At 35.7% G+C, this 26,316-nt stretch overlaps 1 protein-coding gene across 1 annotated transcript in view; it reads right to left on the bottom strand.

Annotated features, from left to right (window-relative positions):
• The window catches only part of UPF2 (UPF2 regulator of nonsense transcripts homolog (yeast)), a 52,891-nt gene that overhangs the window by 14,972 nt on the left and 11,603 nt on the right, over positions 1-26,316 (bottom strand). The window contains exons 6-14 of the mRNA XM_009707014.1: positions 21,284-21,387; positions 20,669-20,754; positions 13,877-13,985; positions 12,533-12,646; positions 11,288-11,404; positions 5,307-5,492; positions 4,571-4,774; positions 3,668-3,943; positions 1,673-1,856 (exon numbers count right to left, since the gene is read on the bottom strand). Coding sequence (XP_009705316.1) covers positions 1,673-1,856; positions 3,668-3,943; positions 4,571-4,774; positions 5,307-5,492; positions 11,288-11,404; positions 12,533-12,646; positions 13,877-13,985; positions 20,669-20,754; positions 21,284-21,387 — 1,380 coding nt within the window. The remainder of the gene's footprint in view (positions 1-1,672; positions 1,857-3,667; positions 3,944-4,570; positions 4,775-5,306; positions 5,493-11,287; positions 11,405-12,532; positions 12,647-13,876; positions 13,986-20,668; positions 20,755-21,283; positions 21,388-26,316) is intronic.

The following is a 26,316-nucleotide window of genomic DNA, read 5'->3' as shown; positions in this document are numbered from 1 at the left end:
CCGTGGGGGGGGGGGGGGGGCGACACACGACGGGACACACACAACACAGCCCCCTATAGTAGAGGCTGTACTGTTGATGGGCTTTGCTTGTGCCAAAACAAACACTATAAAATGTTCTCCAACACTTGCTCACATTCAGTGACCACAAATGTCCCCCTTACCTACCCTGAATCCAACTGCTATAGTGGTGGTGATTCAGAGAAGTTCTTATGATTTGTAGGAAGGAAGTGCTGACTATCTTTCAAAAGAATATTACACTTTCTGTAGCTAGTTGTAAATTACTTCTTTGTTACCATTTTGAGACCATAAAAGCTAGTAATTTAGATGATACCATAAGGAATTTTTATCGGCATTTCAGTTACTGCATAGGTAGTTTTAAGGCATGTCAATTAAACGAATAGCATATTAAAAAGATTAATTCCTCCTAAAACAGAAGTTAGAACGTTTTACCTGGTAATTACACATACTCATCCCACTGGATTAAAAGATTATTCTTAAAAATTGAACTTATCTAATTAGATGAAGTGCTATTAAGGCTCTAATTAACATTTATAAAGTGTAAAATTTACATATAAAAGCTTTAAAGGAACAAGGTTGTCTTCAAATAAAAACAGAAGATTACAAAACAACTCCATTTAACGAGAAAGGAGCACAGTAGTAGCCAATAATTAGTAAGAACTGATATGTACAAAAGGTTTAAAGTTAATATGATGATAGTAGTTTTAGATACACACTAACCAGTATTTTGTCAACTGTCCTGTGCTGCAAGCCCAACTTTTTTCTCCTGAAATTAACTGATTTTTAACACAGCAAGATTTATAAATATACAACACTGTAATCTTAGCAGGAACTACAAGCTAGCACATAACCTAGCCAACAGACACATTTTAAGAAAAAAACCCTTTAATAATCCAAACAAAGTTCCAATTCATGAAAAGGAAGTCATCCATAGGTTGGATGAGGCTTTGAGCAACCTGATCTAGTGGAAGGTGTCCCTGCCCATGGCAGGGGGATTGGAACGAGATGACTAGATGATGTTTGTGGGCCCCTCCAATCAAACCCTTCTATGATTCTATGATCCTCCTTCCTACTGAAACACAAAGCCCATTCAAAATTATTCCAAACGAAGTGTATGACTCAAAATATCTGACAGTTTTAAAAGAAAATATATTCTTTTACTGTAGTCTTACAGTAATGCTTACTTTGACACAGCCACTTTAGTCAAATCCAGAACTGGGGAAGGAACACAGAGTTGCAAGCAACTGATTTACCAAAATGATCAAGCTAGTTTCCAACAGGCTGCAGTAATTGAGCGTGGAGATACTCCTTGCTTTTTGTAGTACAGCGTGCTTCCTAAATTTTTGTGATGAAATTCATGGTTTTCTTCATCATTCATTTGCACAATACTACTCCAGATACTAATATATATATACACACACATACACATACCCCCTCTCCAAATGCGACTGTATTAACAGAGTTATGGAGATTCTATATGATCTCTATGGTGATCAGAAAAATGCAAACAAGTTACAAAAATATTTTTATTATGAGAATAAAAAGATCATATCATGAGAATAACAATAGTTATCTGTTATCATCATACAAAAGATAATTTTAAGAAATATAGGAATTGTCAAAAAGACCTCATTTCCCTTGCACATCTTCTTACCTAATTTTATTAAGAATTCTCGTTCCAAGTCTTGCACCTGTCTGATAGCTTCCTCCAGAGAATTACAGAGCTTTATCTTTGGTCTCAGCAGTTCCAGTGTATCACTGATCATATAGTCTATGTCTATAGGAAATGGGTGGTCTTTTGTCCAAACATCCAGACTTTTTTTCCACCAAACGTATCGCTAGAATACAAAATATTCAAATAAATTATATGCACACTGACATTCATGAACTATTTAACTTAAGAAGATTGTAACGCCTAGCCATGTTTGTATGGTACAAAAAGCAAAAGATTTCACATCCTATTTCATACAACTACTAGATATTTTGGTATCACTAAACACTGTTTGATTGGATATCACAAACATTAAGAATATGCTCCTTTTATCATAACAATTGTCAGAAGTATGAAGACTGAGCAAAAAAGCACTGAAAAAGAAAGCGCCTTCTAAGGGTAGATTCTTTCTATGAAAGATGAGCACTTAACAATCGGGCAGCTTTCAATTCCTTCCTCCATATATTTCCAAGAAAATGAATTCCTCCAAAGGCACATTATGGGGAAAAGGGAGGAAGCATCTCAAAAAGTTTTAAGACTGCAGCTAGCATGAAGTGACTAACCAATTTGCTTTATAACAAATTAACGCATAGCCCTCAATAAAATTGTAAAAAATAAATGCTGCTCTTAAGTGAATGTAACAGTAGAATCTGGGAACAAAGGTGTTGCAAAAATTGCATCTGAAAATGAAGTATGAGCAACAGATTCTTTACTTAAAAGGTGACATGGTCAAAAGGAACGCTTGTTGAAATTGGAGGTGTAACAAAAATAAAAGAACTTTTTCACCAACAAGTTTATTTTGGATTTAAAAACAGGACCATACTGTACTTCAAAACATCATTTTACATCTCATATACAGATGAAGGATATGCATCCTGAAGGTCTGAAATAAGTCGTTATCACCTTAATTTTTATTTCTTAATATCCTTGTTTTAGTATAATTTAAAGATATAAGTAGAAAGAAAAAGGAATTAAGTCCAAAGAGTTTTAGCATGAACTCCAAGGACCAGAATTCCCCATTTTCTGAGGAACCCATTCCAGTGTTTAAACACTCCCGTTATGAAATCCTTTCCCCTCTCTGTTACATCTACTGGGTCAGAACTTTCCCTGCTGCAACTTGTGACCATTACTTCTCACCCTTTCACCGTGCATGCCTGAGCAGTACTTGACTCCTTCTCTACAAACACTATTAGCTGAGGACAGCAACCTAATTAGCATTCTCTTCTCCAAGCTCAGCAAACCCACAATGTGAGCACTGAGAGCCTCCTGATCATTTTGGTGACCCTCCACTGGACTCAGCCTGCTGATGTGTCTCCTCTCATCTCCCAGGAAGCCCTGAACTGGAAACTGTACTCCAGATGTGGGCTCACAAATGCCAAGCAGAAGCGAAGGGAAAAACAAACAAAAAAAACCCACAACACCCACACAAAACCATACTACTTTGCTCAATCCGCTGGCTACACCCTTGACAACATAGTATGCTGTTGGCCTTCATCACCTTAATGGTGCAAACTTAATGTCATGCTCATACAGTCCAGGAGTCACAGTTCTATTCCTGCAAAGCTGCTTTCTAGGTAGTCAGTGCCAGGTGGTATTGTTGCATGGAGCTATTCCCAACTGGAAGACTTGATACCTACCTTTGCTGGAATTCACAAGGTTTCTGTCAGCCTATTTTTCCACTTGCTGAGACCCCCTGAAGGGGGGAATCTAAACATTTCAGTGCAACAACTGCTACCCCAGTGTTCTGCAAGTTTGTCGGAACAGTAACATCTACATGTAACTGAACATAGACGCCACTTTAAAATAAAACTGTTATCAGATAGACAGCGTTCTAAAAATTACAGTGCTAGAGAACAATAAGAGAAATATATAACAGACTGACTTACGTTAGCTTGTTCAAGAAATCTACAGAACTATATAAAATTTAGTTGAGAATACCTGAAAATATACAAGGAAGCAATCAAGTTTTCGTTTGCTGGATCCTCTGTCAAAATACTGCCCACAGGTATCAAGGATAGTACAAACTAGTCTGATTCTGAAAAGATGCTCTGGAGGGTCCAGTGGACTAGGACTACCATCAGGGTTCACACCAAATGATGTGAAAGAATATAGAGTTCGAAATATTACAGCTGATTCCACCATTCGATAATTGTAAAGCTCCCCCAAAAACTTGGCACTGCTGATCCGCCGTTGGTTAAACTTTGGCTGGTTAACCTTTATCAAAAAAGAACAAAAAATTCACTTTATCATGCAAACACAATAGAATCTTTGTAAAAGGTTTGTTGGAGTTCTTTTTTTTTTTCTTTAAGAAAAAAAGCAGTATAAAAATGTGATAGAATTCATTACAATAAAAGATGGTTATTTATGGCTACATACATTACACAAAATTAAACATTAAAAAGTAGTTATGAAAGTTAGTCAACTAGTAGTTATTATAAAGCTCAAATACATTTAGCATACACTTTATCTTAAACCTATGATGATTTTTCATTGCCCAATTATTCTTGTAATTATACCATCTACCAAAAGATGGACTAGTCTCCAAAGTTACTTGAAGTTGCGTGAATCTGACTATGCTGTGAAAGAATAAATTGTACGCTCTTACTACGATAATGGGGGCAAAACAACTGTCCTAGTAATCTTAGCAGTTTGTTGGGGTTTTGCGAGGGGTGTTGTTTTTTCAATTTAAATAAACCTACATAAAGCAAACAACTGAGGTAGAAAAGTCATCAGACAAAAATCCAGAATCCAAGGATTCCTTTCTATAAGCAAGACTATTTTACCGTTTTCCTTTCAACACAAATAGGTGAGTATAGCTTAATAAGAATGTTGGTGGTTTACCTCCATTCCCAGTCGAATATCCTCTAGTACTCCATCCACAACATGAATTCCGACATCTTCCTGGTAAAGGACCAAACCTGCTAAGAGGTTGGCTACACAGTGGATACTATTGTATTTCACATTCCAGATGTTGATCATACAGCATATAACATAGTCTTTTACTTCCGCATCCTGCCAAGGCAGCTTACGCATCTGTCTCAGGACCTAAACCAAATTTTAAAACAAGCTTAACATTTTAGCAGGCAGTATCAAGATACTCACTGTCATCCCCTGTCTCTCACAGTTGGAATGAAATCCCTGTAAGCATGTGCAAGCAACTTCATTCACTTTTTCAAGCATCCTCCAGATCTGCAGTAGCTACGGAAAACTTTATATATGTAATCCAACTGCTGTCCTCCAGCTACTAATCAAGCTGTCCAAATATGTTCCATAATCTCCTTGCTCTTACAGTCTGTATTTAGTCTTCTTCTCTTACTCTGAACACAAGATACTTAGCACAAAGAATCTCATTTTATTCAATATTTGTTCAGCACTTAATGCTGTGGAGAATGCAGGTCCATGACTGGAGCTTCCATGTGTTACAATAAAAGAAATTAAACTATCTTAACAGTCAGTGATACAAACATGATTCCTCTTCCTTGCAATTAAAAAAATTACAACCCTTCCCAGGCCCTTCAAAAGTTAGCACTGTATCACTTCCAATAAAATCTGTCTTAAAGATTTCAAAAAGATTTACCTTCTCTGTGGTGACCTTGGAGAGATCCTTGTAAAGAAGCTTACGAATATATTCCTGCAAAGGAGGACGTTTTTTCTTCACAGTTTTTTCAGCTGGAGGGGGATTACAGTAGTAGTAGGCATTTTCTACCATTGTAACATAGCGTGCATCCAGATGCATTGCTTGTTTTTTTCTCATCATTTGTTCCTGGAAATAAATGCAAATGATCAGTTAAAGATATTGACTTACTACATTTTTGAAGCCAAAGGCTTTTACAGTTACATTTGGGATAAAGGAAACATGAAAGGTTGCAGAAAATAAGTTAAAAGCTTGAGTAGAAAGAAGAAAGGACAAAGCATGTATGTGGTTCTGTGTTGCTATTTCCAAGGTCATTTTTCATTACAACCCCTATTTTTATAACGGTTCACCTGTTGTGAAAAAGGTTTCAGGAAAGCATTTAAAGTTTAAATTGAAATCTAAATGTTACTGTTTAGATAAATGGTTAATAAGATTATTAGCAACTCTGTTCAAAACACGATTTTGTAGCTGAAATACTGATGTCTTGACACAAGCATAGTGAATCATCCTAAGAGTGGCAATCTACTTTTTACATCAGTATGCAACTCCAGAGAGTTTATATTGATGGTTTCACATGACTTTTCAGTGGTTTAGGCAATAGCATTTTTTTTATTACATGCTCCGTTGTTGCTGTTTACCCAAGCAGAAAAGAAAAACAGTACCTGCCATAAAGCAGTATTTCAGGAAAAATCAGACATGTAAAAGATTACTACATCAACACTAATTACTGTGCTTAATTGTCAGGATTGTCCTAATTTTGTTCACTGAATACAATCTTTTCTCCACACTTCATTTTGGACATGTACTTTTAGATTTATTTTGTGGGTTTTAAAAATTTCTTGTATTTAAAAATTCTGTACAAGAACTAAAGTAGCTGTTCCAAGCTACTGATTTTTACAGTTAAAGATGAGGATGAGCTTAATTCCATCATAAAATAATTTTTAATATGAGTATGTGTATTTATATGTATATGTGTGTGTAATTCTGTAAGTTGCATTACATTTTTATGCACATCGTATGATCCCATGTATTCTAAATCGCTCTAAGGTTGGTTAAACAGGAAAAGAAACAGCACTGGTTTAGACTTTATTATTTAATAGAGGTTGGCTACACAGTTAAATTACAGCATCAAACAGACAAACAAAAATAAGTACTGTTGTAAGTACTGTTTTATCACTCCACACAAATGTTAGTATATACATTCATGCAGTCCAGTAAACTAATGAAAAGAGTTTAAATCTTCTTTGATCATTGGTGAAAAAGAACAATTTTTCATGCTGGTGGACATTCCACTAAACTTCAATTTAAAGTTTCTTTTACAAAGCAGTGGTTCAGTTCAACTGAAATGTAAACATACTCAAAACAGCTCCTTAACCTCGAGTTTCAGCCGCTAATTCAATGAGGAAGAGTAGTTTTGTGTAACATAGCAACCCAACAAATAACGTAATTTTCCTCCTACATTGTATAAATTCATTGCCAGGAAGGTCTCAATCTTACACCACCCCTAAAGGCCTTTCATTTTTAACCTTTTCCATGACACAATTGGTCTCTCCTTTGATTCCCTAACCGAGACTGTTCCTTTCCAAATGGGAAATTCCTGTCAAGTAGTAGCAAGTTTACCTACAGGTGATTTACAGATGCACAGTACTTTTAACAATCGAGTACGTAAAATGTTTTACATGAGGAAAAACCACTTACAGTAGAAAGTCCCAAAACCTTGCTGCATCATAAATGTTAATATTACCTTTGTAAATTTTTCACCTTTTCTAGATGCATCACAAGAAAATACATCTTTGCTGCCTTAATGACATTTATTATGTTTTACTATAAACTGAAAAATGAAGTGGGGCAAAGGAAAGCATAACAGAGAAAATGGCAGAAGGGCTGAGAAATAAAATTTTAAAAACCCTAAAACTATATAATTTGTATATTTTCCTGTTATAAAAGTTGCACATTATACTGGAAATAACAGGCTCCCAGAACAGACAATATGTACTACTCCAAGTCTCAGAATTACTGTAATTTATGAGTTTTTTGAGCAATCCCAAGTATGTATTCTAAGTGGATGGTATTAGTCTTAATCTCTGTTAAAAGTCATCATCATTTTAAGCAACTGTGTGTGTTTCAATCCTTTTTCATTTAAGGCATCAAGTCAGATGGACAGGCAGGAAAGAGAAACCATAACAATACACTGCCTACAATAACAAAAACTTTGACACATTTCAGAAGAAAAAAGTAAGACCTGCAGTCTAAAGCACTTAAAGCTAATTAACTACTTTGAGTCTTCATTTCACTAGGCTAAAATGAAGAACTACAAAGATAAAGCATCACATTTGAAGATTAGGTTTCTGGTTTTCCTTTGATAAAAAGAGATCACAAACAACATTAAAACGTCCAAGTTAAAATCGTAAAAGGGTTGGTTTGGTTTTTTTCTTGCTGAGCAACAAAACCTATCTGCACATAACATATATTGCAGGTGCATTTCAAAAGAAAATCTGGTGAGAATTAGGAGTTGCTCCTCTGGCTAGTAGTCTTGGCCCCCACCCCCAACCTTGTAAGACCCATTTGCATTGCAAGAAATAGAATTTTTGCAAAGCAGCAACAATAAAAAAAAAAAAGAAGTCACCAAGTAAAACCTAAGCAGCAGGAAAAGCCCAATTCAGAACAGCAGTTCAGCATGACTGACATTTAAATTAACATATTGTAGTAAAATACTGAAACTGCTCAGCTCCTCCTTCCCTTTACTACCTACACCGCTCTGCTACTTGTTCCAACAGTTCAAAATCAAAATTTTAAATTTCTTGGAAGCATACTGTTGTTATAGTGAAATAACACAGGCTCATTCTAACTACAATTACTTTGTCACAGCCTCTGTCTGTACAAACAACATTCTTGCACAGTTTCAACTTCTCTATAAAAGGAGTCACCCCAAGAAATGAGCCACCATGTAGCTTAAGTTCTACATGTTTATAAATACAAGTTGTCTTGCCCTAAAGCTTAAAAAGACAATTTGACACAACTGTCTAAGGTAAAGGGTCAAAAACACATCAGAAGGTTTTTAGTACCAAAATTTTAAAAAGTCTTTTAACAAGACCACAACAACATAACACAAGAATTTGACATTTTAACATGCTTACGTCACAGAAACATAGATCAAGATAATGCTGATCTTCCTTCCAAAGCACCAATTCAAATAATCCATTTATCAACAGACCAATCCTAAAGCCAAGTTAGTTTTACATTAATATTTCAAATTACATAAAGGACATGAAATTTGAAAGAGTTGCCAAGAAGAATGATTAACAGAAATAAACATTGCTCTGATAAAAACAGAATCTTTAAATACTTTGCAAAACATGATAGTAGATCTACAAAACCAGAATGTGATCATTAAACGTTTCTCTGGAATAAGTCACTTGGTGCTACTAAGTTTGCGACACTCTTCTAAAATGCTTTACTTCTTAATAATTAATTTTCCCTTAATTACTTTTAAAATTCATTCTTAACTATGACTTTCTTCCACTCCAGGAAAAAGTAATATTGTCTTTAATAGGAGACATACAGCCTGTTTGGCATCTTATCACATAATATACCGTCAGCAGTAAAGATTAAGACCAGTAATTATTTGGAAGATCAACAGGCCTTAATTCTACCCATAAGAGTCAGCGATAAGATCAGCTTTACATTTACCTAGATTTTTACAACAAGATCGTAATTAGCTAGCTTTGGGACTAATCTTTTCTACAGCTCACACTAACTGGCACCATAAGAGTATGATCCAATTTGTATACTATTTAAATCAAAATTAATCTCTACCGTTTCTATAGGGCAACATTAGAAGATGCAGCTATTAAGATAGTTGTAGAATATAAATCTATTTAGCCTATTGTACATCTTAATCAATAGATAGTCCAAACTTATTTGCCATCTCTCTTCTCCTGGTTCCTCAATGCATAAGAAAAGACTACTTATCCAAAACTTTGTGAGGTCCTAAGCTTTAGTTATTGAAACAGTGTTTGTGGTTTGTCTTGTACTTCACAGTTAAGTCGTGTTTAGCACTCATCCAGCAGATTTCAGCAATACAGCTAACAATCACCATTTTTGTATTGCATAAGAATAAAAGCAGTCAGTTATGAAAAGCAGCTCTGGTTAAGTTATTTAATTTTTCCTGACTTCTAAAATTTTTAGTAACTACAAAAAATGGTAGCAATGACTAAAGTGTCTTTTAAAGATAATGGAACAGTGTTTTCAGGGGAAAAATATATTCCTTTCCATAATCAAGTATTTAACAATAAAACACATCAGCTGGCAAACCTTTAGAAAACTGAGAGATTCAAACCTTTCAAGATACAAAGTACACTGCAACAAAAAGCATGAGCCAAGAACTTGCAGTTAATTTGCTCATCTCTTTCCTCTTGTGACTACCACCACAATAAATGCTATGACATTCAAAGAAGTTCAGAAAGAAACAGCATTTTGTGGAAAAGAAATTGTACAACAATATACCCAAGTATGCAACAACTGTTTCTCCATTAACTCTACAGCATGAGAAGGGAAGCCATAGATTCAAGAGAAAGACCTGTCAAGCATAAGCCTCTGTGTTGATAAGAAAGGAGATAAATACAGCGCAGAGAGTGATATTCAGCTTAAGAGCTGTGTCTCTAGAAAGAGATGCCAAACACTCAAACCGCTCCCTTCCAGAAGGCAAACTATGTCCACTTTCTCCCCAAAACATAGGGACTACTGTCTTTACTGCAGATACATGTCTATATTCTTCCTGCAGTGCATGGATTTGAACGGAATATTAAAACATCTAGTCAGACATCTAATACAACACCACCATCTATTAGTTGGTCTGCATCTGCTTAAGCTGCTTTTAATTTAATGCAATTTCCTATTGATAGTATCTATCTTTAATGAACTTCTTTGACCGTGTTTGACTCAGTGTCTTGCTTTGGACAGAGAGTTTTAGGATTGTCTCTCAAACCAGTAAACATATTATTCAGGGCTCAAATTCCTACACTAAAATAGACCTCAAGCTATTCCTTGTTATTTTTAAACCTTTGCCAGTACTTATCTAGACTTACAGATACCACTTCTACCTTATTTACCAATTCTTATTTCTAAAACCTCCTCCTCTGGTATCTTCATAAACTTTTTCTTCAAGTTCAGAACCCCAGATTGTTATGCAGGGCACAGAAACCACCTCTTTCACAATTGTCTTCACCTCCAGTTGAAATATCTTATAATCTCCAGTTCCATTCGCTACCATTTTTCCCCTCAAATAGTAACTCAGGCATGTTCAGGTACAGCTACTATATTCTTTCAACCTCCTCCTCTGTTTTTGCCCTATCTCCAAATTATTTGTAGTTCAAAAGCAATAGCTTTTTTGCTTCAGAAATGTAACTATTTATTTTTTTTTTCTTTTAAGTCATAAACAGATTTATAGGTCAACCGAAGTTCTCCAGAATACTTTCAGAAAGCTGTTCTCACAGGAGGTGCAATCTCAGAGCTGAGACAACACTGGACAGGCCATAAATAACAAGATGATACAAGTCCACAGGACTACAAACAAAGGTTGAGAGTGCCAAAGTAGCCTAGGACTTGAACATATGTAACACCAGTCCATCTCAACCCCATTCCATGAGGGGGCAAGATTTCAGGAAAACTGATTCATTGTCCTCCCATACTTGTCTCTGTTTTTATTAAAGAATCAAGAACTTCATCCTCTCTGAGCACTCAAGATAAAAGTTAATGAAAGTTTTTGCTTACTAGCGCTCGAAAACATTGTAACGGACAATTAAGGTATTAGTCACAATCATTGTTATGGTGACACCACATCACAAAGTCAGAAAATAAAAGTAGTAATTGGTTTAATTCAATGCATGACACCCTTCCCAGTAAGATAACGAGTTTTCTCTTACCAAAAGAACACTGGTTCTTAAGTGAGATTCTGGTGATCTGAAGAGGAATCTTCCACACGTTTCCAGCAGAGTACATGCCATTTCAATATGGTGATGAGAAAAGTCTGACAGAAGCATCTGGTGTACATTTACATAAAAACACAGCATGTTAAACATCTTTTTCAAGTGCAGAAAACAGTAAGTTATATCTACCAGACTTTACATTACTGTGGTGTTCCATATTCTTTAAGAAAAAAAGGTAAACTGATTTCACTGATGAGATGTTAACAAAATTCAAAATATTCATCTCATTAAAAAAGTATTAAGAACAGTCTAGACCCCTAATTTAGGCTCCAGAAACCTGAAAAACAGGATGCTTCCTAAGCCAAGCATAAAAAGACTACAATATTAAAACAAACACTACAATCTCTCCCATACCCCTTCCAACTTAGTCATACCTGTTTTAAAGTTCCTGCTGGAAAACTGCCAAATAATACTGCACAAGGACACAATAACCTCAAAGTACATCTTAATTTAATTGTATTGTTTAACTTAAGCAATAATTAAAAACTAATAGAGCTTTACATTTTATTTTTTAAGAATTCATCTTCAATACCTAATGAGTCAATGAATAGAAACTATTCCCACAGGAAGTGATCTTAACTCGTGTGAGTCTTCAACCACCTTTTATAAAAGGCACTTTTATTTTTTAAAACCCATTTTTAATTTGTGACTTGACATCAAAGATAAGCTTGAGTGTTTATCAGCATGCAAATTAACATGATACGCCTAGAGATTAATGCTTTCCAAAGAATTGTTTTGTTCTTCAACAAACAAAAGCACCTGCTAAAATGGCATGTAAGCCTCTCCTTGCATCACTGGAAAGCTTTCTGCCTCTAACCCCTCCCCCTTACTGTTATTTTCTCTATAAAAACATTAATTGAAATCAACATAATGAAAGTTTTGTAATTATAGCAGATGAATAAGCAGCAATGTCTATCATACTTCAAAGAAAATTATTAGCAATTTGGTTATGTCCAAAGGTGGAAGTTTATCTTAATACGCTCCTACCATTACAAAAATTAAAACATTCTAACTTCTAGGACAGCTATAAAACTGTATATACACAGTACCAACAAACATCCAGGCTTAAAATATCATATGCAATGAATTAATGGATGACATCAGCAATCAATATATGAAGGGGAGTAGGATGGGGATACATTGTAGGCATATACAGTAGTACAGGACTGTCACAACACTAACCTTTAAACAGTGGAGAGTATCGTTTTTGGAGAACATCTTAAACTTGGTAAGTTCACCAATAAATCTCACAGTTTTATTCTTTGTTTCAATGTTGATCTGGTCCTTTTTTCTTACCTAAAAAAAGTATTTGATTTTAGGGTCTCAAAAATACCTACCTCTTATAAATTACTTTGACCCGAATGTGCGTAATAAACTTGGGAATTCAGCAGTCTTTGATATTTGCTTGGTTCCTTATGCTCTACCTTTACCTATCAGTTTCCTAAAAGTCTCTCTACAACCTTGTTTCTTCAGCAGCTTTTGAATATCTTTCCCCATCCCCTCACCCCCCAAAAAGACTAAGTACTCTAACAAACCTACAGTTATAGACACACATCAACCTGGTCACCCTCACTTTGCCATGGTGAAGTAGTGGTTAAATACTCCAGATTCTGTATTTTTAGAATCAATAAGTAGTGTCTATATGAATAGGAAGACTTGTATAGTCCCTAAGGAAATACTAACAGCTTTTTCAAGTCAGGTTTAATAAAGTGCAGATTTTTTTTCTTTTTTGTTTTAAAACTACTGACATACAGCATAATTTTACTAACAAAGTACAAATTTGTATCTATGTCTAAACATAATCCACAAAATACAAAATTGTATTTCTCCTCAACAGAAATAGCATTTCCCAAGAACAAACAGTTCACTTCAGATAGTTAAGACTTACGTAAGTCTGAGTAATACACACACATTTTTAACATCAAAATTAGGAAAAAAATAAAAACAACAACCCTGAAACCTGTGCCATTAAACTCAGAAAACAGTGAAGGAATCACCACTGTGCACCATAACCAATGCGATTACAAAATTTAGAATAAAGTGAAAGAAACAACACTGAAAAATACATTTGTGAGGAATAGAAAATTTTTGCTGATGACATTGTAAACAATAATTTGAATTAAGCACTACATTACAATAGTAATCACTATATTACAACAGTAACCTTGGAGTGGGGAACATGTTGTTAGAATAGGTCAGTTCTCATTTTAAATGCAAGTTATTAATTTACAGAAAACTTAACACTTACAGTCAGAGCACAGTTTCTAATTTTTGCACAGCTTTTGTTGTAACTGTTGTACAGTTCATTTTAATATATATGCAGATATATATGGTAAGTTGTAAAAAAATTATTTTTAAATGTACAAATTTGGTGTTCTAGAACAAATCTGCCCAGATGACAGAAAAATATTCACTTAATTTAAGAATTAGCATCAACATAATATCAAATATTATTTTATTCCCCAAAGGATGACTACGATCAGATTGGTTAATTTGAATGCAAAAAACTAAATCAACAAAACTTACATGAAATCTGAAATCCCCTTTCAGCATGGAACAAAGATCCTCTGCTACATCAGACATACAGGGATGCAGTGTGGCAACCAGTCTTGCATAAAATGGTAGCAAATCCAACCTGCAAACAAAGGAGATAAAACAGACAACTAATCTATAGACAAAAATGTCTTTATGTCTCCAAGCATGGGTACCATTTTACTTGTGAAAAGAATGAATGTGCATATACTGACACAACTATGTGCATGCCATTTTACGGGCTCACACTTCAGACTGCAATATCATTTTAAAACAGCACCACAAGAAGATATACTATCACATCCTATTGGAATCTTTCACAGTTAATTTCCTTTCAAAACTACTGCCATAGGTGAAATGTCGAACACCATCTTAACTACAGAATTTGACATTTAAGAAATTACCAGATACAAACAAAATTCAGATCCCCCTCAATATGCACAATGAAAAATTCTTACAAGACAACTCCATTTGTTATTGCAATTCATTTTTTTTTTTTGAGTAGCAGCAGACATAAGCAGGAAGGTAAGAGCATCTTTATTTTTAAGGCACTGAACTTCTAAATGAATGTAGTAGTTATTACATAAAACAAAGCTCAGCAGATGCGATGTGGCAACCCTTTTGCCCAAAACTCAGCTAGTACTCCCACAAATGGTAATATTTCAGAATTTTCTATAGAACTTTCCTTACTTTCTTTTCTCTTTCCTTGATTACATGCCTGCATACCCATTTCATAGTATCACATGTTTCCCTTAGGGAATTTTGGAAGTCAATTTGTGTTTTCCTTAGTTTGTTTCTTTTCATCAAAGACTATCTGGTTGTAAAAATGGGATAAATGCCCTTAAACCTGGTTTGTGCATTGTGTAACAGGACACAGAATATAACACAGCTGCTTTGCATAAATGTGCATGTATCGCCTTTAAATGCAGCGAAACCAACTGCTCTGAGGCCTCATAATATCACTTAACAAGCTGAAGAAAGTATCTTTCGTTTATTTTCAGAACGGAAGTTAATACCGCAAGCAGATGAACTGTGGAAGAAGCCTACTGTTTTAAGTGGAGAGAAACATCCTACATTTGCATGCTTCAAGTGAGAAATTGCCTGTAAGGGAAAAATGGATCTTGAGTTTAAACTTTATGAAGGATTAAGGTTTTCCCTACTGCTAGGGAAAAGGAAAAGGAAAAAAAAAAGATGCTGCCAAAAAAAAATCTAAAAAACCCACAGTTGACATAAAGCCTACCCTGGTACAAAGTAAAACTGGAAAAAGCATCATGACAAAAAACCCAAAACAAGGCGTAGACGACTGCCTCCCCTCTCCTTTCTACTGCTATGTCACAAGAGCACATTTCCAAGATCTTTAATATCCACTCACAGAAAGAGGGATAATTATGTTTTTAAATTGTGGATTAGAAGCATCAGAACGTACTTTCTGAAACAGGCACAGCTAAGCAGCCTTCTGATGATAGAGAGAACTCCTGGTGAAACATTGCAGGTATCCCGATTACCTATTTAACAGTTTTTATTCTGTCTTGTTAATCAATAACCGAAGCAGTATTTACATTTTTCAAGCTTGTTGGAACACATAGTCAAGGATGACTAGCCACAGCAAATTACTACAATGTTATTAAGCATTAGCCATTAACTCTCAGAGAAGAAGTGAAAATCTCATTACTTCACACACACATACAAAAGCTAAACAAAAAAAAGGACTTTGACTGAATTGAGGGGTTCTATTTTAATTGAGGGGATTTCTGTATGGCATCTCTTTTAAGACAAATAGTATAAAGTTTTACTCTGGTCTGAACAAGTACCTGTCTGCTGAGAGCTAGTAATTTCATCTCTGTAAACTGAACATATCTGGGGGAAAATTAAAGTCTTAGAGCACACTGTTGTTATTCCCTCACAGACCACAAAAGGTTTCTTCATGGGGAAGAATACTAAGACTGGGTATTTCTAAATAGGTGAAATATAATAAGGAAAAGCCTTGGGTCAATTACTGTGAAACTGGCAATTAGAGATTGAATCCGTTCCTTCTCTCACAGGGCAGACAAAAATTCGTGTTCAGAAGTGGAGACTGCAGTATCAGTGGCCCCATCTACTGGCACCTGCATTAAGGCTAATGTAACTACGTGTTTTGTTTTCTCCAAAAGCATTTTTCTTGTGAAGGGGGGCAGAAATTAACTAAAAAACCCACAAAACCCACAGTATTGCTTTCTCTTCCTGCTCTTCTACAGTATGAAGCAAGATCTAGCATCAGGGATGAGTCAGTTACTCTCCGAGGCCTATGTTAAGCACCCTGAATATAAACTACCCATATCGAAAAACCATTACTTCTAACCACGGTCATTTTGACCACATACCTTGAAGTCTAATCAACTCTGGATCTCTGAATCACATGGACTGCACTTCAGTGGAATATCTAAAAGTGCATCTTATCTTGTAGAATTTCAAATGTTAGTTTATTTAAAAAAAAAAAACAAACACAAATAACAACAAAACTTTGCTCAATTAGAGTCCTAATTGCAATCTCTCTAGAAGGGCTGCATCCGAAATTTTACACCCAGAAAGAGTGAAGGGGGCATTTTGTACATTTATTAACTGGGATTCTACCGAAAGACAGCTTAAACAATGAAGCAACAGAGCAAGAACGCCTGCCTTGCAAGCACAATCATAATCGAGATAAATGCAGTGTATTCACAGGGCCCGTACAGGTACAAACTGCCACCCACACTGCTCAGTGGGAAGAGAGTGACGCTGTGGAATTGGCACGCTATCAGATAAGTGCTTTTTGCTTTTGTTTTCTTAGCTGTGGTATAAACTCCTTGATCTCAAGCATATCCCTCAATTTTATCCTCAAATGAGACAGGCCTCTGAAACATTAATAAGTCAAGTTCCGTTGAATAAAAAGGACCTTGCTATTGAGGATTCTCAGGATAAAGAGCTGAAAGAAGGTAGATATACAAGAAGTTTACAACTTTTGAGTTAAAATGCTCAGAACTATTTAACACTCAAGAAGCAGCTAACTTCCGAATTAAGAACAGCCGATGATAATGCTAAAAATTTCTGTATAATGAACAACACATCTCTTGCTTAGTAAACTTGCAGCTTCATAGATCACTATAGATGGGAACGGCAAAAAATCAGAAGCCACAACAGCCCCTATTTACTGTTTAGAATTTACGGCCTAAAAAGAAATTTTAAACTTCAATACAAGAAGTTGAAAAAATTTAACAAAATTGCAGTATGCAGTTAAACATAAATAATTATGTGTATCTGTACAGGAACATAATTCAGTTAGCAGAGAATTACACATAAATGCCATAAAGCTGCAAGCAGTATGGGTTAAATCACTGTACAGGTCACTTTAGTGCAAACTATATAGTCTTGAATTAAAAGGCTAATATTTAGTTTTAAATCCATGCTCCGATGCAAATCTGAAAGCCACTTGTATACTAGCATTGAAAAACCTTTTTAAAAGGCTCTCTGTTCTGTTGGGCTGGAGGTTCAAATCACAGCTGAAAATGTAAATGCGAACCATTCATAAGTATTCAACAGAGCAGTGCAATGATGTTGTATTCTAACTAATCTACAGTTAGTTGAGGAAAAAATGTCCTTTTTTTTTTGTCAGATTAAGCTTTCTATCTTGAAGAATCCTGCATTTATCCCAATCTATCCAACCCTGGTGTGAGCAAGAAAGCTCCCTGGCAACACTGCATAATGACTTTGACTTTACAGTGTCTGCATTACTCCTCAAACATGAAACCTGTTTTATTCTTTCTTGGTAAAACTGTTATGCCTGCACATTTCCTAAAAATGATCTCTCAAGAGAAGAAACAGAACTTACTCTGTTATTGAAATATCTTATTATGGCTGCCAACATAATAGCTAGACTTAGACAGCATTATCTGGTATGCTTGGAGACTAAATGCTTTTGGAAAATATACTGCTTTATCTACATCCTACAAGGACACTGTTCTTCTCCAGCTTTCACATACAAAAAAAAAAAACAAACCCAAACCCCAAAAAACCTCCTCAAGAACATAACCACAAGCTTTCTTCTCCTATGGTATCCTGGAAAGATACTGCAGAAACTCCTCGAATTAGTAAAAACTAGTGTGCAACAACAATAACAGAAGGTAAAGACATACCATTATGGCTCAGCGAAGAGATACACAAAGCAAAAATATTGTTAATGCACAGTACACAAAGCTTCGAAGTGTGTTACGTAATTTTCTAAATCAATTTGTAGCATTTTATAGCAACTGTTAGTACCGAGTGCCATATACACACCTGGAGTTTTTCCACGAGGATTATAAATGTTGATTACAAGACAGAAAGCAGAACTGCTTCTTCACCAACTACAGTAATAAAGCTAACTGAAATATTAGGACAGATTACCCTTTAAAATCATCTGCCCCTATGGGCAATTCAGCTGGTATTTTGATTGCAACTGTTTGTAGTTGAGAACAAGAAGCTCAGACAACATCCTGTTTCTCCTGCTTAGTAGCCCAGAGATGGGCATCACTAATGCAGGCAAAAGAACACGCAGATATATACAACTGAACTTGGGATCTTACAACTGGAAGCTGGAGTATTCATTAGTCCAGGAGGTCTCAGAGCAGACAGCAGAAAAAGGTATTAAAAAAAAGATTTGCATAGGGAATATATCTTAATATTAAGAATAATTAATATTCATAATTAAAGAACAGTGAGAAGATCAGCTGAACCATTCGCTTCAGTATTAGTTCCAACTATCAGAGAACGGAACTGCCACAAAGATAGCAGCAGCTCCTCGAGCCAACCACACCATCTACACTGGTCTATTGAGTTCCTACAGAAAAATTAATCTTTTTTAAATTATTATTTTTTAAAAAAATTTGTGGGATAATGGAACTATCATTGGGAAGACAACAAATCAGTGGCAATGTGGAGACTATATACAATGCTAGCAACTCACCATGTTCCAAGCACGGCCTGATCAAAGACACATCTGCTTTTTTTTAATACTACAATACACTAGGAATTTAACTTTTGCTTTCATATCTACGAAACCTCACTGCCGAATTTACAAGCCATCATGTTGTTCTTGTTTGAAAGTACCTCTTTTGCTGTTCACAATGTCAAAAAGTTCCTTCAGGTCATTATCATCTAGTACACTTTAGTGGATTATGGAAAGAAAATAATGCATTTTCAAAGAGGTTCCAAGAATTAACAATCAAGTTGAGCAATCTGGAATCTACAGCACCAGGAAGAAATACAGGGCAGTGGTATAAATATTACCATATGCTCACAGACCAGCCAACAAGCCACTTCCATTTTACAAAAATGGAAAATTCTCTATTATGGTAGAGCTGAAGACAAAATCCTAAGTCACCCTGCTGATTTACACTGCTGTAGATGTTCTAGGCGTGAAAGAAAGTTCTTCTCAAATTGTGTTTTGATGCGTTTCATGACTACCAGCAGGCTAATAAACAGAAACATTATTTCCTCTACATCAAAAATTTGTGCATCATAAAATTGCGCCTTGTTACGTCTACAGAAGATATTCAACTGCCTGCCTCCTCTGTCAGTAATTCTTATTTCAGGCACAACCAGGCCTCTGCCAAAGTCTCCAAAGACAGAGGTGTCAAAACCGTAATTTTTGGAGAAAACAATACATAAGAGAATGAAAGATTATGTGCACTTCTAATTACAAAAACTAGTATCAACATAGAGTCAGGTTAATAGTCAGCAAACCAACCATTGGTTTATGTACTGCTAAGAGAGTAGGGTTATTTGCACAGCTGATGCTTATTACAGATGGGATGTAGAAATAGGCTAGAATTAAGGTTGAAAACACAGTGCAAGAAGTGATTAAAAGTAAGGAAAACAAAAAAACAAAGTCTGTTTATTCAAAACAGTAGTCTATACAAGTCTTGAGACAAAATAGACACTCAAACCTGTTAAAAGGGAATGGAATCAAAGTCACGTGAACTCTAACAAGAAATCCAAGATGATGATGAAACATCTGAAACTAAAAGCAGCATCAAAACAACCTCTCAGGAGAAACAGCGCAAGGTGGAGCAAGAAAACTGACTCCTTCATAGTTGCACCTATTTAAGTTGCACCTATTTAAGGTACAAGTTTACCAGAGAAATATATTATTTTTCCAATGAATTTTACAATTTGCAATCATTTTTGTAAGCATGGCTCTTCCTGTAAGTGCAGGGACCTCACTTACACAAAGACAGACAAGGAGAAATAGCAAAACTCTACATGGACAGATCTACACAGACAGAAGAGGCCAGGCTCAAACTCTTATAGTTGCTTTCTCTAAACTGGCCAGCCTAGAATCAGCTCTGTTCCAGGAGATACAAGGCTATTATAATGGCTATGTACTGTATCAGAGTTAACATATCACAAGAAATCCTCCTTCCTAAACTACATCGTGCTTTAACTATTCACAAGTTCTTCAAAAAAAAAGTACAAGTAAGTTTTGCTGTTGTTTTCATGGTTAAAAAAAGTCTTAAAAAGATCCACTATAAACACACAAGTACCAGAAAAGAGAAACTAATTATTAAAAAAATTTACACTGCTATGGAAAAATACTGTGGTAAATTGTTTGATTATTAATCCTAAATGTTTCTTTGGTGCTCTAGCATGAATCAGGAAGTGCACATCAGGAATAAACAAATGCAACTTGGAATATACAGTGGTTTTCAATAACTTAAACAGTTAAAAAATATATACATCTGTTACGTTAAATAACCAAAGGGTGGATCCAGCTTGTTCCGCTTCAGTTCTTACCTTTGTCTAGGAACTATGAAAAGTGCTCGTACTAGTTTTCTTCTGTTGGCTTTTGTATTCATATTCATGCAAAAATCCATTGCTGCCTATAAAGAGAAAAGTCAATACAATACTTCACCTTTAATGCAGCAGTTTTTTATTTAAAGCAATACAGTATGCTTTTCAAAGGCGTATTTTACAGAGCTATTCCTCCTACATGCAGCTGCTTTAAAAACAACTGTAAAGAAAAAAAAAGTTCATTTTTGTCTAGAACTGACATAGTTAGAAAACATGTCCAGTTACAAGACATGGCAGACTGGTTCTTTGGATCAACACAAGGAAGAAAGCAGCTTTAGGTAGACAGGGAGTAATTTGTCATGGAGTGATGGGAAGAAAAAAGGAGAAAGCCAAATCTACTTCTAAAACAAACTAACACATAAGAAAACAGGCGAATGAAACCAGCATCACACGGTAATTGGGCAATGGCTGACTAAGGGAGAAAAAGAAAATATTTCCTCCAGGTTAAAAACGAATTCAGCTACTGCTAGACTCCAAACCTTCAAATCTTTATTTTCCATCTATTTGATCTAGTATCATACCTTTTAAGAGTGGAAAAAATGAAAACTATGACTATACCTTGTCTATGAGGTCTCTGTTGACACAATTTGGAAGCTGCTGAAGAAAAGCATCTACTATAAGTTTTAAATGAGATCCAGTACTGGCTTCTTCATCCTCTTGTTCTAACAGAGTGAAATAAACAAGCAGGACACATCTTTAAGCTATGAAATATAATGATTTACAATTATATTCCCCAGAGACAGTGCATTTGTAATGTTTAGTTGTTAAATATTCATCCATAGATTAAAAAAAATAAGGTATAAAGATGAATACAAAATTTCACTTTTTAATGCAAAAAAAAAAAAAATCCATTGATTGTCTATGCTGACAAAAGTCAAAAGAATCACCTTTAAAATTTGTCTTCCTATTCATGAAGTTCCCTACCTCCTAATTTATACTGTCAGGAGTAACAACAAATACTATTTCTAGAAAACTAGGATAATTTCTTTAGGTGATAAAAGGAACACCACAAGAAGGCCCAAACATGGGGGAAAATAATACGGGGGAAAAAAAGCCAAAACACCTTAATGCAATTGTGGATTTTACTTTTTAATGTATGTTTGCCCCGCAGGAGAAATAGAATTTTTGATCAAAAATGTCCATCAAGGTCATTCTTTCATCCAGTACGTTCTTGACATCCTTTCACTTGAGGCTGTAAAAGCTAGAGGCCAACTTAATTCCTTTAGCTGTACAGAAACCAGAGCATAGAACCATAAAGTGACAAGGATGGAGGGCTGATGACATAGCAACTGCAACGCAAGTGACAACTAGTTTTTCAAGCAAATGCTGCTGTGTAATTTGCAGCACAGGAAGCAGTGACAGTGACCTGTATCTACTGAGTCAGCAACACTACTCAAAAAGACGACTGCAGGACAATTCTACCACTGCAACTCAGATTTTCTGACATCAACTGTGAAGATCTCACCAGACTAACTCCCCTATAGTTACTCTCTAATTGCAAAACTTGTGGTATGCTTCAAAAAATTTCCAGATTTTACTAAGTCTTAGAGAAGAGTTTAGTTTGCTCTATAGCACAACATGAGCTAAAACAATGCGTTATAACACAAACACTTGGGAAAAAACCTTCCTTGGCCAAAGCAACACAAAAGAACACTGCTTCCTGAAAAAGGAACATGATGAAGCTTGGTTTTCTTTCAGTTTGAGGATGTTCAGCAGTAACAAGAATACCTAGGAGGTATTTGAAAGGAAAATAGATACAGATGGACTTTAAAGGAGGAGAATATGGTGGTGGAAATCACACCCAAGCAAACTACAAAATATGCAACACCTGGTGAAGTCGCTATGTCTTTACAGGCTACACAGCAAGATAAACCACCATGGAAGACTCAAGTTCCTTTCTGAAGTTACCGAAAGGCAAAGAGATAACAAAGATGCTACATTACAGGACTTTTTTTTCTTGTTTTTGGAAACTGCTAGGGGCAGGGGTTGAGCTTAGGTAAAGAAACACTAAGCATTGCTCCAAGGAACACTGCCAACTACCCAGGCTTGAAGGTGCTAGAGATTAAAGCAGATGACATCACCTCCTCTTGCACAGGCAACTAGAAGTTGGAAGAACAAGAGAGAAGGGTTCATTAAGAAGGAGAAAAAAGAAGAAAAAGAAGATGTTCCAGATGCTCAGACAAAAGAGGACCATGAAGTTTTAAATGCTTAATGGAACCCTGACTGTCTCATCACCCGTATACTCAAGAGTTCACTAGGATACACGAAAAGCTCAAACCAGACAATTTTTACTAACAAATCTTGTTTTAATGCATTTTTTCCATTTAGGTATTTACAGCCACACCTTCCTGTCTCCTTCTAATGTTCTTTTATCTTCCCCTTTTTCCTTGACAGCAATCAGTTGTATCACCTCAGCCTTCTACTGAAACTGACTCAATGCTCTTCAAATGAATTTAAAAAGTAGTGTCTTTGACAATTCAGTCACTTTCCAAGACAATCTTTCAAAAGGCCCTGCTATCACATTCAATTTCAACAGTTTCCAAATACATCTCTTCTTTCACTGGTCTTCTCCTTCACTGGAAGGTTACAAATATTCTCACAATGTATTTCTAGGTATTCCTTTCTCATCACAGTATGTGCATCCTTTCTAAGTGGAAAGGCTCTTTTGTAGTACCTGAAGCAGGTTTGGGACTTAAGACAGAAAATTAAGAATTTTACAGTGCCAGGAAATGAAACGGTCAGGGCTTCCTTCTCTAAGACAAACAACAATCCTTATGCAATTCATGCAAAAAATGAGTTAATTTCTTGCTTTTCACTTTGATCCTCTTGAGTTTCAGTCTTTCATCATCACCACGTTTTAAAACTGCATTACCTCTTTTTAAAAATTTACTGCAAGTAGTAATGTATAACAATTACAGTTAGACTATTTGTAATAGTCTATCTGGATGCAGATCAAATCATGCAGTATGATCACTGTAGAGACTGAAAGAAAAATTATTTTTTCTTTTTAAACACTTTTAACCAGAAATACACGCAATCTTGCAATTTTCAGGGAGCAGAACTGAGAAAGCATGAGAAGACACCGAGGACTTACTGAAGTCATTCTCCTGCAACGACTGGTGCCAAACAATCTTCTACATACAATAGCAATAGTTATTTGCCTTCTCCTTTCCCCACATATATACTTTCTGAGAAAGCCCTGGCTCCCTTATTGTCAACATTTTTTTTTATTTTTACAAAACTATAACCTTACAGAGGGCTCTCTCCTAGAAACTCCACGCTCTCTGAAAGCTTCAGTCTACTTTGTGTAGTATCACTCCGACAGTGGAAATAACAGAAGTGCTTTTGTAATGCTAGTAGCTATTCCTCTGTGAGATGAGTTTCTGTAATGAATTCGATCATGCAGGAGTCCTCACATTCAGATGGTACAAACCAAAACTGTGAGTAAACTGTTGCCTGAATTCCCCTCTTAGGGGCATAAGCATAATGTTAAACATCTTGTCAAATCAAAGCCTCACTGACGAATGTGTTCAGAATCTAGTCTCGTAAGTCCAAAAAATATTTCTTAATAAATATTTTTAGATCTTCTTTAAATTCCTGCTCTTCTGATAGGAACTTTGCTAGATCTCTAAACAGTATGGCAGAATTAACAGAGTTGACTTAATACTCCTACACATCATCTCTGCTGCTGACCAACCTTACAAAAACTGGTGCTGGATATATATTTTTAACATCAGATGACTCCTGCTCCCAGTACCCTTGATGGTTTCCACTCTGGCGATTCCTTACTTAATATCTTTGTGACAATTCACACAGCTTCATTTTTAACATTTTATCTTCTCTTTTAAAAACAACCTCAAAACTCACTTCTTTCAGCATGTTTTCCGTCACTATTTTCAGCTCCGGTGCTATCTGCTCCCTCTCTCTTCCCTGAGCATATTGAAAATAAGAAAATTAAGATTCACTCAAAGTTAACACAATATAGAAACAAAATAAATTAGCTGAATTCTTGGTAAACAAATCTCTTCAACTAACTGCATTAACTTTCCTTTTAAATGTCGTATCTTAAGCTTAGCCAACTATGGGCTCCAACCTTTAGGAAAAAAGTGCAGAAACAGGCACTGCAACGCCGTGAAGAATGCTACACCAGGGCAGACCTGCTTTAAAACCCACACAGTTCGGAAAACTGCCTTGTCTCCCTCATATTTGGACAGGGGAGAAAAGACTGAAGAGAACTGACAGAAGGAGATGCAGAAGTAACAAAAGATATGCAGTACCCACTGCCTGACTGGACTGTATACCCTATTTATCCTATTTTCCCCTCTATAATTTACTTATTTTCCCTCTGCCAGTGAAATCCACACCCCCAGATTATCACAATAACTAAAGCTACTTTTCTTCACCCTGGACTTTACATCAGGCTGGAAGGGGCTCCGAGCAACCTGATCCAGTTAAGATGTCCCTGCTCATTGCAGGGAGGGGTGGACTAGATGACCTTTAGAGGTCCTTTCCAACCCAAACTATTCTATGAGTCTATGATCTAAGACCTTGCTATACCTCACGCATCCTCCCTTTTTATACTAAAGGACCATCACAACCTAGGAATACTCTGTTTTATGTTTGTAATAGTGTCAGAATACAGTGGCTTCATTCTTTCCTGGTTTTGGCCAAAACATTACTACTAACTTACCTCAAGTACAGATGCACAAAAATTCAGTACATATGAAGAAAAGTTAAAGCTGTATTTTGCATCCAAAGGACACCTAATTTTCCTAACTTCAAACCTAAGTGAATTTTACTTAAGAGAAAGGCTGAAAAAAAAAATCTACCAGTTCACTAGATGGAAATACATCACAGAACTTGAAACATCTAAATTCAGAATTTTGTTAATTCTGTACATCTGGTCCTACCAACTAGGGCTGTTCAGAATTCCACACACACCCCCAAAAAAAAAATATCACTGAGTTTCTCTGTATGTTTCAAGTAAAGTAACACTTACATGCTGCTAATTTATAGCCTAGTTTTCTAGCAGAACAAAGATTCAGCAAACATACCTATTTTAATTTCCATCATTAATTTTTGAAGCTTCTTGTCAGTATCAAAAAAATTTGATAAAGGTACAGAATTTGCAAAGACACTAAGTTTCTACATGCTTCACAAAAAATAATCTAATAAGCAAGGACAACCACGAAGCAATAGTTCTCCACAAAGAAAAAGCCTACACTGTGAGCCAAATGACATTACCTTCACAAGGTAGACAGTAAAAGGCTTTCTTTAAGGGCTGGCTATTTAATGATGACAAATAAACCCCATTCTGACACATTTCAGATCAACCTTTCAAATGGGAGTACATTTAATGCTCAGTCCATAGCTAGTTTAAAGACAGAAACTGGTATTGATGATTAATATTTTATATTATGACAAAACATGCATCACCTTCCTTTTACAATCAAAAGCATGATCATCAATCCCTTCTGTGCTACTGTATATACTCAAACTGGCATTGCCTCCCAGTAAGCTAGAACCATAGAGACTGCATCTTCTATTTCTGATCTCATCACTTGTTATTCCTTCCTCATTTCTACAAGATC

This window comes from Cariama cristata, unplaced genomic scaffold (assembly GCF_000690535.1).
Source record: "Cariama cristata isolate BGI_N322 unplaced genomic scaffold, ASM69053v1 scaffold9019, whole genome shotgun sequence".
Classification (NCBI taxonomy): Eukaryota; Metazoa; Chordata; class Aves; order Cariamiformes; family Cariamidae; genus Cariama; species Cariama cristata.
This window is presented reverse-complemented; position numbering and strand designations above follow the sequence as displayed.